The 12182-nt window shown below is 38.5% G+C and overlaps 1 protein-coding gene across 3 annotated transcripts in view; it reads left to right on the top strand.

Annotated features, from left to right (window-relative positions):
- Positions 1-12182, top strand: part of LOC134790200 (zwei Ig domain protein zig-8-like) — a 673220-nt gene that overhangs the window by 546227 nt on the left and 114811 nt on the right. For all 3 annotated transcript variants that reach the window (XM_063761032.1, XM_063761031.1, XM_063761033.1), the window contains exon 4: positions 8074-8284. In XM_063761032.1, coding sequence (XP_063617102.1) covers positions 8074-8284 — 211 coding nt within the window. The remainder of the gene's footprint in view (positions 1-8073; positions 8285-12182) is intronic.

The following is a 12182-nucleotide window of genomic DNA, read 5'->3' as shown; positions in this document are numbered from 1 at the left end:
AAAACTAAGAATGGTTTTTAGGTAATTTGGGTGCGTAGATTACGAAAAAATATATATAAAAAAATTAAGTGGGGAGGAAAGGGGGGTTTTGCGGTGGGAAATAATTTCCCGTTATCCGTTACGGAATAGCAAAACTTTGAATGAAGTGGGAAATAGTTTCCCATTGTCCGATACGGTTAAGAACTTTTTACTAGTTAGTAGCTCCCCCGGCTTTGCTTGGAATTCAAGTATGATTTTTTAACGTTATCTTCAAAAGTCAAAGAAATAAATAAAAGAAAAAAGAAGACAAAAATAACGCACAGGTTTTTTGTGTAACGGACAAACGGGCATATATTTTTATATATGGAAACAAATTAAAATTTAGGTGCAGAACAAACAATGGGTAATAATTTCCCACTTACTAAAACCTTAAAATCTTGGCTAAATCACATAGTTATCACAATTCTTTTCAAGCAAAACACAGGGAAAGTAAGTCTAGTTTATGATAGTATTCAGCGTATGCACTTACCAGATTTTTTTCGCACTTAACCTCAAAACACTAAAAAAACTGTTATTCTTGCAAAAAAAATCACGACAACTGACATTGACTTTGACGTATGGTCACAAATGGCGGCCAGTAGAAAACTGTTGCCATTTTTCAAATTCAAAATTTTACTAAGATTTTAAATCTGTATGGTTGGTATCTCTGAGTGCTGCCATTAAAAAGGTAAAAAATTTTTTTTTCGTAAATTAGAATGAAGTGGGAAATAATTTCCCGTTATTTGATTAAGGGTTCAATATCAGCGGGCGGTGTATGACGGTCACTCTGTATAATTTAACCATAGCGTAATTTTACGCTCGCCGCTCTTCTATTTTTTTCGACCATTTCAGCTTGTCAAGGTCGGGAAAGCATTATAGGTACTCCCAGAAAATAAACATGGCGGAAAAATTAAAAACTAACCAGACCTAAGTAAATCCCAGGCAATGTACACTCACTTAAGTTGGGCGAGTAAATGATAAAACTAAACATTTTCCACTCATAAAGCATTCTTCATGAGCTCAAGTTCATATTTACTTTAATTTATGCAGAGACTCGCCGCAAAGCGTTGTAAATAAAAACACAGACGTTCTTTAATTAAAAATTCTAAGGAATGGTGTAAACATTCTGATGAATGCAACAAAACGTCGCGCTAATAATCTTAACGTTATTTTTCTTCAACATGCTAAAAAGTCGTTCTTATAATTTCTCTGTGTATGTATAGGTATGCGCTGGAGTTGAAGTCACGCACACAACAACAAAATCATGAAACGACAGCGATATTTAGAAATAAGTTTTCTTTTTTTATACTAACAGCAAGTTGAACCGTCGACTGCAAGTTGTTTTTATTCTTTTTAGCTTAATATTGTGCGCTTAAGTCACTTTCATCATTCGCTATTAGTTAGGTATAGTTAGATAGTAAGCAAAATAATTATTCCAAAAAAGAATTCAATGAATTGATATTTAACTAATAATCGTAAAAACAAAATATCAGTAGAAGCCGATCAAAGACTATAATTTTCAGCAAGCAATCATTTAAAATAAGATGCAGCCAACAACATCGTAAAAGCACTTGAATTATCCTTTATTTTTGCTGCGGCACGCTTTATACTAAAACTTATAATACTGCCAAATATTCTCAACTTTATTGTCGGGGTATAAGGTACAAAATGTATGTACATCTTTGATCTCTGTACAAACGCTTTAATGCCCCTTTTGAGGTTATATTGCTATGCAAATCACTCAATTGAAACCAGCGGTGGCGTTTTAGATCACCCCATTATTGACTTTTTTTAGCACAAAACTAGTTTAACATAACCACCCTGCCTTCATAACCAGCCAATAGCGTCTCAGTCCTGGTCACGAGATTCCTTTAAAAAAGAATTTGGATTGGGGACTTTACAAACAACTTTAAATTTCATCGCAGAATTCCTCGCTACGGTTTCGTTGACCGAAAAACAACTGTTTAAAGTGCAGTAGCTTCGGACAGCTTTTGTAAAATTTTTGCGCTTTTTAAGATCATACAACGGTTGCGAAAAATTATGAAAAGTAATTTGAGGACTTTCTCTAATTTCTCAGTGAAAATTTCTTTAGTTAATTTTTATCGATTTGAAACTTGATTTTTTAAACAACTTTCGCTCGATAGAAAAAATCAAAAGCATTCTCATAGGTAAAACGCCCGCCCCATTAAAAAATATTTATGGCTATTTTTATTTCTCCCATCGCGCTAAGTACGTTGTGTGATTTATAGAAAACTATTCCAATAGTTGCTTTGAAAAATGCGGGCCTCATCACCGTTGACCTCATTCCCATTCGCAATAATTCTCCATTCTACCAGTATATTTTTCGTGTAAAATAAAAAAAGCTTTTCATCGTCCCTTCACTTCGAGGCTTACACTAAGCCCTGTCCCTTGGCCCTTTGACGACTTTACGCAGGGAATGTTTTGTGTTGTGAATATTTAAATACACTTGTGATGATATTAATAATTTTGGAACAAAGACTCTGGGGACGAAGGTAAACGGTAATCAGCGCAATTAAAACCCTCGTATTTGTTAATATACTGCTTGGCTTGGGGGTGCTTCATTTTGATTTATTGAAGGTATAGGTTTATTTTATTTGTGGTTTTAATGGCCTAATTAAGTGACCAATTTATAACTAAGTTACGAGTGCAATCAGAATCACGTTTTGCCAACTAGACGCTTATAAAGCATTGTGTTTTAAATCCTATAGTGACCAATTAAAATTGAATTTGTCTTGGCAAGTTTTGGTAGGAAAAGCTGAAGAATAAATTCAAAAACAGGATCAGATTTACAGGAGGTGCAAGCACGTACAGTGCTCGCCCTTAAGGAGCCCACAGATTACCAGTTCGCCGGACGATATCAGCCTGTCAGTTGTTCGGAACTGTCACCTTTTGCTTTTAACTGACAGGCTGATATCGTCCGGCCAACTGGTAATCAGTGGGCCCCTTTAGAGATGGTCAAAGACGCCTAGTCTTTCAAGATTTCGTATATTCTAGAAATTGAGACGGCTACTGCCGTGACAGAGTAGCCTAGAGACCCAGAACGTTCACTGCGTAAGCTGAATGCGCCGTTTCGTATCTGGCCTCCGCCACTAAAGAGCTTTTTCTTTACGAGGTATATGACATCTATTTTACTTTTTACGGTAATTTTTTACAGTATTTCACGTAGGTGCTGAGCATCGGAGCAATCGGGCCCAAATTGAGCTACAGTGCTCTCTCAAACAAATGCTCATCCGAGCGCAGCGAGCGCTCCTCTAATATTTAAGAACGAATTTGAAACTATATGGAGATTGGAACTCCATATGGCGTGTACCGGGAGCTCTGCAATGCTACTGCGATGGTTTACCGAGCTACCACCTCAAATTATACCCTCCGGCCGCATAGTCCGACAATCTTGTCCGACATGTCGGACGAGTGGGACTAATCCTTATAAGGCCTATTTTCCCCTCTGGGTTGGAAGGTCAGATGGCAGTCGCTTTCGTAAAAACTAGTGCCTACGTCAATTCTTGGGATAACTTGTCATGCGGATCCCAGGCTCCCATGAGCCGTGGTAAAATACCAGGATAACGCGAGGAAGATGATGTCGGACGAGTGGGTCATAAAATCGAACCAAGCTAGCTCTAAATTACATTTGCAATGACAAAGAGTTAAGGGGCCCCCACCCCACAGATTACCACAGATTAAACAGGTGACAGTTCCGAGTTCCGAACAACTGATAGGCTGATATCGTCCGGCGAATTGGTAAGTTTAGGGTAAGTATTTTTGCCAACCCCGATTTTCGATGAATTGCAACACAAACGAGGTTTAGTTAAAATGATCTTCAAAATAACAAGTACTATTTATTAATATAACAGCGATCCTGACTTAATTTTAGACTGAACCAAAATTGTAAGCTATTGTTTCACCAATAATTTATATTTGGAAACATAAAAGATAAACTACAGCCTAAACCTTATAGCCTATGTAACATACATCAATCATTTCTTAGGCACCAGCTATCAACGCATTATGAGTGATTTCGTGTATTATATTAGGAAAGAATACTTTCTTTCTCATATCTAATACTCCTTAACGCCTCATCGTTTTCATCCTAAAAGAGATTAGGATAGATTTAGGCTAGATTTTTTTATAAATATTATGAGTCAATCTCACACAAATAGACAGTAAGATCAATAATGCTTGTATTGTGAGTACATACCAGGCGTCGACATAGTAATAGATAGTAATAAAATACAGTCTGTGTCTGACCATCGGGCTTAAAATCCAGGGCTTGATTTTACTCGCTAAACTGAGCTACTTTTACTATGGGACCAACCCTAAAATCGGGGAATTTTTTTTGGCTTTTCCATAGAAAACGTCGACATCTGATCAGCCAAAATGTATGAAACGGTGGAAAATTTTTCGGGATTTCGGGGTTGGTGCCATAATAAAAGTAGCTCAGTTTAGCGAGTAGAATCGAGGCCTGGAATTAAAGCCCCATGGTCAGACAAACTCTGTATACATAGAAAATATCTATAACTCAGGAACAAATCTGTGATAAACACACAAATAAATGCCCTTACCAGGATTCGATCCCGTGACCTACTGCTTCATAGGCAGGGTCACTACCATCTAGGCTAGGAGGGCGATAAAATTTGCGCTAAGAATAATAAATTCATCAGACTGTGGACCAAGCTTTGACCTTTCACCCATAGGAAAACTAGGCCTAGATAACACTGGTTTCAATGTATTTATTGGACAGTTTCAAGGTGTAGAATAGAATAGGAAAACGTTTATTGCCACTCACATAATAAGTAGTTGTACTTTACTAAACATTTATTTACATACAATATATATATACAGTGGTACTACTTTTTAGCTTAAATCTAAAATAGGCCCCTGAGGCGTTGTACCAAGGATGCTGGTGGCATTTCCTCGCTGTATCGCAATGCTGATACGTTGTGCGAGGTAGCCGCCAGCTCTTCGGTCACCAGTTACGTCAACCAGACGCTTCGCGATTTCTGCGAACAACTTATGCGCGCTGGGACCCCATGGACCTAGAGTTTCAACTCCAAATGGTAGAAAATGGTACTCTCTACCGAGGCTCTTATATTTGTTACGTTTTAAAATTTCGGCGCATTTCGCCGCCCCGCCCGCTTTTGCATTAGTCCGTTGGAGGTGGAACATTACTTTACTTCATAGTAACTTTGAGTCAACAATTGGCGAGAGAGGTCGCACAGGACCGAGTAAAATGGCGCTGTCTTGTGTCGGAGGCCAAGTCGCTTTCTTTCGCTTGCTCGGGTATCAATATTAGCCGAGGAGTTAAACAACTTTGCCCCCTTGTAAAACGAACAACTATTATTCGAGATGTGGTTTTGGACCCTAGGTAAATGTATTTTCTTTCCGTATTGTTAAGTTTGTCGATGAACTAAATTCCAAACCAATAAAAATAATAACCCAATATCTGAAGAAAGCTTGTCCTTTATCAGCGTTGATTCAACAGAAACACGCAGACCGACAAAACTAGGTTTCCAACTGCCAAATAAAACACAATAACGCAATACAGCCAGGAATTGTAAATGCTGTACGCGAGGGATGAAATTATCCTCCCAAGCGAAACCAAGAAGCTGTATCTCCATTCGAATTTCACGTCGATACGCCATTTTGACAAAGAGCAACAGATGCTCTATTTATAGAAAGTCGATTGGCGGTGACTGATTGCTTGATTCAAGCACGAATAAAAAGCCTTCAGAACTCAATTTGAAGAGGATTTAGTGTTGAGTATTGTATTTTTTTGTTGAGTTGATAAAAACTTCAATTTTGAAGTCTCACTCTACGTTTGCTTTTTTTATATAAAACAATTAATTTTATTTGAGCGTTAGGTATCTAATCGTAATTCTTGACGTTCATTGTCATTGTATGCCAAGACAGTTTCACAACTCAATTTGTAAGCTTGTTGCAGTGGATGGTTTATTTTAGTATTAACTAGCGACTGGCCCGGCTTTGCACGGGTTAACAAATTATACACCTAAACGTTCCAATAAAGTGTTTACATACTCTATCATAACTGAACTGTTCCAAAGGGTTGGTATGGTGGGCCGATGGCGTGCGTTGCACCGGCAACCGTCACGGCACCGGCCCGGTCCCACGATTGATCGGTTCATTACGATATCGCCCCATTACCTTTCCGATTGCTGTGGCTATTCACAACAACAACCGCTGAGTCAAAGCCAATCGTCGAGAAAATCACCGGCAACCCGGCCTCTGCCACTAGTCATTTTCTTTAGTATATGACAGTCATTTTTTTTAGTATATGACATCTATTTCCGTTTATGGTACGGACATGTTAAAAGACGCAGCAAAGAGCGTGCTCATAACTCGTACATATTGCGCTAAACCTACCGGAACAAATTTGGGACAAAGGCCGCTAACCATCGACCTGGTGGTCCAAAATAAAAGGAGAACTCAAGCAAGCCCGATTGCCTGAATCGACAACCGAAAATAAAAACCGGGCAAGTGCGAGTCGGGCTCGCGCACAAAGGGTTCCGTACCATAATGCAAAAAACGGCAAAAAAAAAACGGTCACCCATCCAAGTACTGACCCCGCCCGACGTTGCTTAACTTCGGTCAAAAATCACGTTTGTTGTATGGGAGCCCCACTTAAATCTTTATTTTATTCTGTTTTTAGTATTTGTTGTTATAGCGGCAACAGAAATATCATCTGTGAAAATTTCAACTGTCTAGCTATCACGGTTCGTGAGATACAGCCTGGTGACAGACGGACGGACGGACAGCGAAGTCTTAGTAATAGGGTCCCGTTTTACCCTTTGGGTACGGAACCCTAAAAAAAATTGGCGCAAATATCAATGCTTTTCTTAAATGTTTGAAGGTCGTATTGATCCGGAAATACCACAAACGACAGATCATGACATCTGCCAACATCATTTTTACGCTAAATTTAAAAACGGTTGCTCCAAACAGAGATCAAAGATCTTAGATCTCTTATCCCTTAGATCTAAGAGGCCCGTTTCTCAAAAGCTTGTAACTTGCAATACAAGTCGAAGTACCTTTCTAACAAAAGCTGCCAAAAAGTGACATCCGCTTGTACAAGCTTTTGAGAAAAAGGCCCCCTAGGCTCTTCCAGAAGGTTTTCTAATTTAAATGTGCACTTGTCACATACAGTAAATTTTAAGAGCAAAGTTACACTGGTCTTTTAACAACGTTTCACTGTACTTTATGAACAGCTGCGAGTTATGCATCAGAGTTTACTCACGCGTATGTTAAAGACTAGGTGACCTAGATCCAAGTCCAACGCAAGCCTATTCCTTATCACGGTAAACATGCCATGGTTTATGCATGGAGCTTATCGGTAATATATAAGCAATGCTGGTATATTTTCCGTCATAGTTTATTCACAGCTTAAGCTTAATTAAGTACCATATTTTTTATGGCTTTCTCTGAAACTTTCAACCCACTATTTTTTAATATTTATGCACATTAAAGTTGCTAACAGTATAAATTCGGCCTGTTAACACGGTAGACTTAGAACTATGCCAATAATGCAGCATGCTTTGACTCGCCTTTCATTTTTATGACTGGCGCAGTCAGCAGGATTCAATACTGTAAATAAAATAATAGTAGTATATGTGACTGCTGCATACTAATACGATACAAGTGCAAAAATTAATATTTTGATTTTAATTTTAACGATCTCATGTAATAATTAATGTTCCTCTAAATGTAAAAATGTTCGATATTATTATAGTATTCAGTTCTGAAGATATGAAGGAGATGTACCTATTGCATGCTCTGATGGGTAGATTATGTGTTCTGATAAACATTGTAACATCTTTTACTATTGTAAATGTACCATAATCTTGCATTAAAGACAGATAATTTTTAATTTTGATTTTGTTTGCAACGAGTGGCGAAGTATTTATTTATACGTCCCCACATAAACTTGCTAATACTAGATAAAGCTACTTTGTGTACAGTTGTAATCCATAACCCTTTTCCTTCAAGCAACCTCACTCAAACGTTTAAATCTTTTGTCTCCAGGTATCCTGGATACGTCACCGGGACCTCCACATCCTGACCGTCGGGGGCTACACGTACACCTCAGACCAACGGTTCCAGGCTACTCACTCGCCGCAGACCGACGACTGGACGCTACACATCAAATGGGCTCAGCAACGCGACGCTGGCGTCTACGAGTGTCAGGTGTCGACTCAGCCTGTGCGATCCTTCTTCGTGACGCTGCATGTTGTTGGTGAGTTTAGCACCTTATTTTGTAGAGCGTAAGGCTTGTTTTGGAAAGTTCAAAAACTGACAAGTTGTACCAGGGGTGCGTAACTCCTTGCCTCCGTTCGGCTCAGCATTGCTCCGAGCAATTATTATGGTTGACACAAAAGGGGCGTCCCTTTGCGTGCACGACCTCAGATAAGGAAGAAACGTCACTTTTAACACTGACTTATCGGTATTTGACATATCTTAAAGTTCGAATCGGGCAGTTTGTCCAACCTTTGGCATGAAACCAACCGCCAATACGTTAACATTTTAGTTCACCCACGCTTGGCAACACGTAGCGCCTAACAAAGATATAATTAGCCTATATTTGCAAATCGGTTCAGCACGTCCCATTGTGCTCCCAGTAAAAACAAACACACATTTGCTTGCAAATGCCCCCGTAAAGTTAAACTAGCCTGCTAATGACCCAAAAACTGCAGAGGTATTCTAATTTTAGAATTTGTTTAGGATTTGGTACTGTTTTGATACGATCGCACTGATGGTTGCTTCAGCAGAGTCAGCGTTACGCGTTATCGTGGTGATATATTAAGTGTCACTTTTTGTTTCATACATTTTGACATTTATTTCAGTTTTTCATTTATATGGCTATGATATTATGTGTGAAGATAAAGATTTAAATAGATGTCAAACATGTCTTTATAAGGATAACTAATATTGCTAGCATTGTTATGTAGATACCTATATGCAACTTGCAATGCAACCTCCAACACGCTCGCAGATTGGTGCGCGCGTCTTTTGGCATCCAGCTTAAACTGTTTGGTTAAACCTGGAGTTACCAGTACCAACAATTTAACCCTGTTTTAACGGTTACCTCCAAGTTAGTGGCTAACCCTGGATTAGTGAAAGTGGCTCTAAGAGATCCACTGCGTGTTATATAACAGTATCAAAAGTTTAACAAATTGTTTCATCTGAATAACACTTCCGTTGTCGCGCGCCAAATAATTTAAATGCATGAAATGTTTCGCCACGCCGACAAAACGAATTCTATTAGCGATAATATTCGCGGCGACAATGCTTTTGTAACCTTATGGAAATAACGACGCAATATGTCGGTTACGGATATACGGATAATGGGAATATTGGTTATTTTAATGCATGGTTAAGGGATAAATGAGCAATGCGAATGAGCGTTTTAGAGCAATATTTCCGTTATAAATAATTTACATTTATGAACATAATTATATCTAATAATAATTTAATTTGTTTTAATACTTCTAATAGTATTGATTGGCGATTGACGAAATTTAAGTGTAAAAAAATAAAAAAAGTTATATCCCAGCATACAAATACTGGGGATCGAACCCAGACTCTCTGTGCAAACAAAAAAAGCGAACGTTTACAAACTGAGCCAAATAGTTCTTTGATAAGCTGACGAAATTTAGCTACTCATTCTCAAGTTAAAATTAGTTAAAATTAAATATCTCAATACCTCCGAAACCAGCGAAATAAATTTTCTGAATTTTTGGCCATTTAATCTGTAAACATGTCTCAAAAATAATACACTCTTATGATACCGATACGACTATTTGTTTAAGCGCGAGCTGTCACAACTTTTCCATTTTAAAAAAATTCCAAAAACCGGCTCGACAATTTTTTTTTATTGAATCATAGAATTCGGTTACACAATTTCACGAGAATCGGTTAAGAATTGCGACCTGTAGAGGAGAACATCCGGACATACAAAAGCAAAATGCCCGAGTCAAAACGTAGACCTTCGCTACGCTTCGGTACAGCAAATTAAATAAAGAAATGTACACCAAATAGGATGCCGCTCAGCATAAGCAGTGTCTGTAAGACACGGCGCTGGTTTTCAGGGCACCCAATACAACTTAAAACTAAAACTTTATTAAAAACTAATACAGAAACAGAACAGATAGAAACAGAACAAGACAGAACAAGTGTAAGAGAGAGGGAGAGAGATTACAAATACTCTGAAATTCCTTATGGCCTACAAATACGTCTTAGTATGGAATAATAGTTAATATGTTTCAAAAGTAACTGTAAATAAGACCTCTAATTTAAATATTAACCTGTACCAGTGTACTAATAGGTACTAAAGGTTTTATTTTAGTTAGCGACAGTACACGACAATACATTCGTTCGGAACATCGCTACTAATGCCCAACGCAGCTGTTCCATAAGTTCCATTTAACACTGAATAGGGTTGCTAACTGTACAAGTGTACAATTACCTACACATTTAGCTGTGTAGCAAAAAAAAACCGGACAAGTGCGAGTCGGACTCGCCCACCGAGGGTTCCGTACTTTTTAGTGTTTGTTGTTATAGCGGTAACAGAAATACATCATCTGTGAAAATTTCAACTGTCTAGCTATCACAGTTCATGAGATACAGCCTGGTGACAGACAGACAGACAGACGGACCACGGAGTCTTAGTAATAGGGTCCCGTTTTTACCCTTTGGGTACGGAACTCTAAAAATTATGCACGAACTAAAATCTGACCTTCTGTCCAAAAGGGGGCCTAGGCAAGATGACATTCGTTTATAGAAAACACCAATTGAAACTGAAATAGGTCGTGTGACTTTTCGTAGCATCTGTCAAACAAAAAAATCGTATCAAAGGAAATGGACCTGTCACACAAATATCCATGTTAATGATAGATCAATTTCGAGACCGCTAACTTCTTTAGGCAAGTTTACAGAATATTTCAATTCTTGTTTACTAAATTTGCAAAGTCTCTTTACTACGAGTAAGCCTCCGATAACTTGATGAAAAGGTTAACAAGAATTCCATAAAATATTTTAATAACCTAGTTGAAAGTAAACCTCAAATTTCATAGAATGCTAAAACATTAAAAGCTGAATTTTAAATCGAAATTTGGTTTATGATCAAAGTTCACCGCACACCTAACCACTGAGGTCATTCGTTCTTGACATACGACCTAATTCGAACTTTAAGACACGTCAAAAATTTGCTAAGGATACGACATGGATCGGATATGTCAGTGTCAAAAGTGACATTTTTGTTTGAAGAAACGTCACTTTTGACACTGACATAAGTACCGATACTTATGTCAGTCACTAAAGTCATGTCAATTACTAAAGATACCTACGATATGGATCCGAATATTCCGAATCCATACCTATCGTATCTTTAGCAAATTTTTGATGTATCTTAATGTTGGAATCAAGCCAATAGGCTTAGAGGGTATTGACCTGCCTCGATGGTTGTGTCATCATCATCATCTCCTAGCCGTTTTCGGCTACAGCGACTGCTTTGCTACAGCTGAGAGCGTCGCTGGTGCGCTCTCAGGTGACTGACGTAGCCAATCTTTGCAGCAAATGTGCGGCCACATTCGCTGCATGTCAGCACCCCTCCGACGTAATTATGCGTGATGGCCACAGGTGGTCTGGCCTTTAGCTCGTCACGCTTAACGTCGAGCTCTGTGCGTCGCCTGGCTTCAAATTCACGCACCTGCGTCTGCACAATATGTCTCCCATGTTAATGGCTGTATATGAGCTCTTTTCATATGCCGCTTCAACACATCTTTGAACCGCAGAAACTGGCCGCCTTGCTTTCGCTTACCAGTTTGCAGTTCGCTGTAGAAGATGCGTTTCGCGACTCGGTCTTGGGACATGCAGGAGACGTGACCGCTCCATCGTAGTGTAGCTCCATCATGGTTGTGTAGTACAATACGTAACTGAAACCCTTTGATTCAAATATCGGATCATATTGGGTTGTGTTTCTCTCGAATAGTATTTAATTACAGTGGTATCCATAGTAAGATAGAGTAGATGGAGTCAACCGGTGAGTGCGAGCGTTCTATTTTATTTACTTTTCATTTATCTTGATTTTGCTGCTTATATTAATATTCATATGAAAAAACTAGTCCTTTTTTTCA

The sequence above is a fragment of the Cydia splendana genome, chromosome 4, assembly GCF_910591565.1.
Source record: "Cydia splendana chromosome 4, ilCydSple1.2, whole genome shotgun sequence".
In the NCBI taxonomy this organism is placed as follows: domain Eukaryota; kingdom Metazoa; phylum Arthropoda; class Insecta; order Lepidoptera; family Tortricidae; genus Cydia; species Cydia splendana.
Note: the sequence above shows the minus strand (reverse complement) of the source record. Positions and strands in the feature narration are given on the sequence as shown.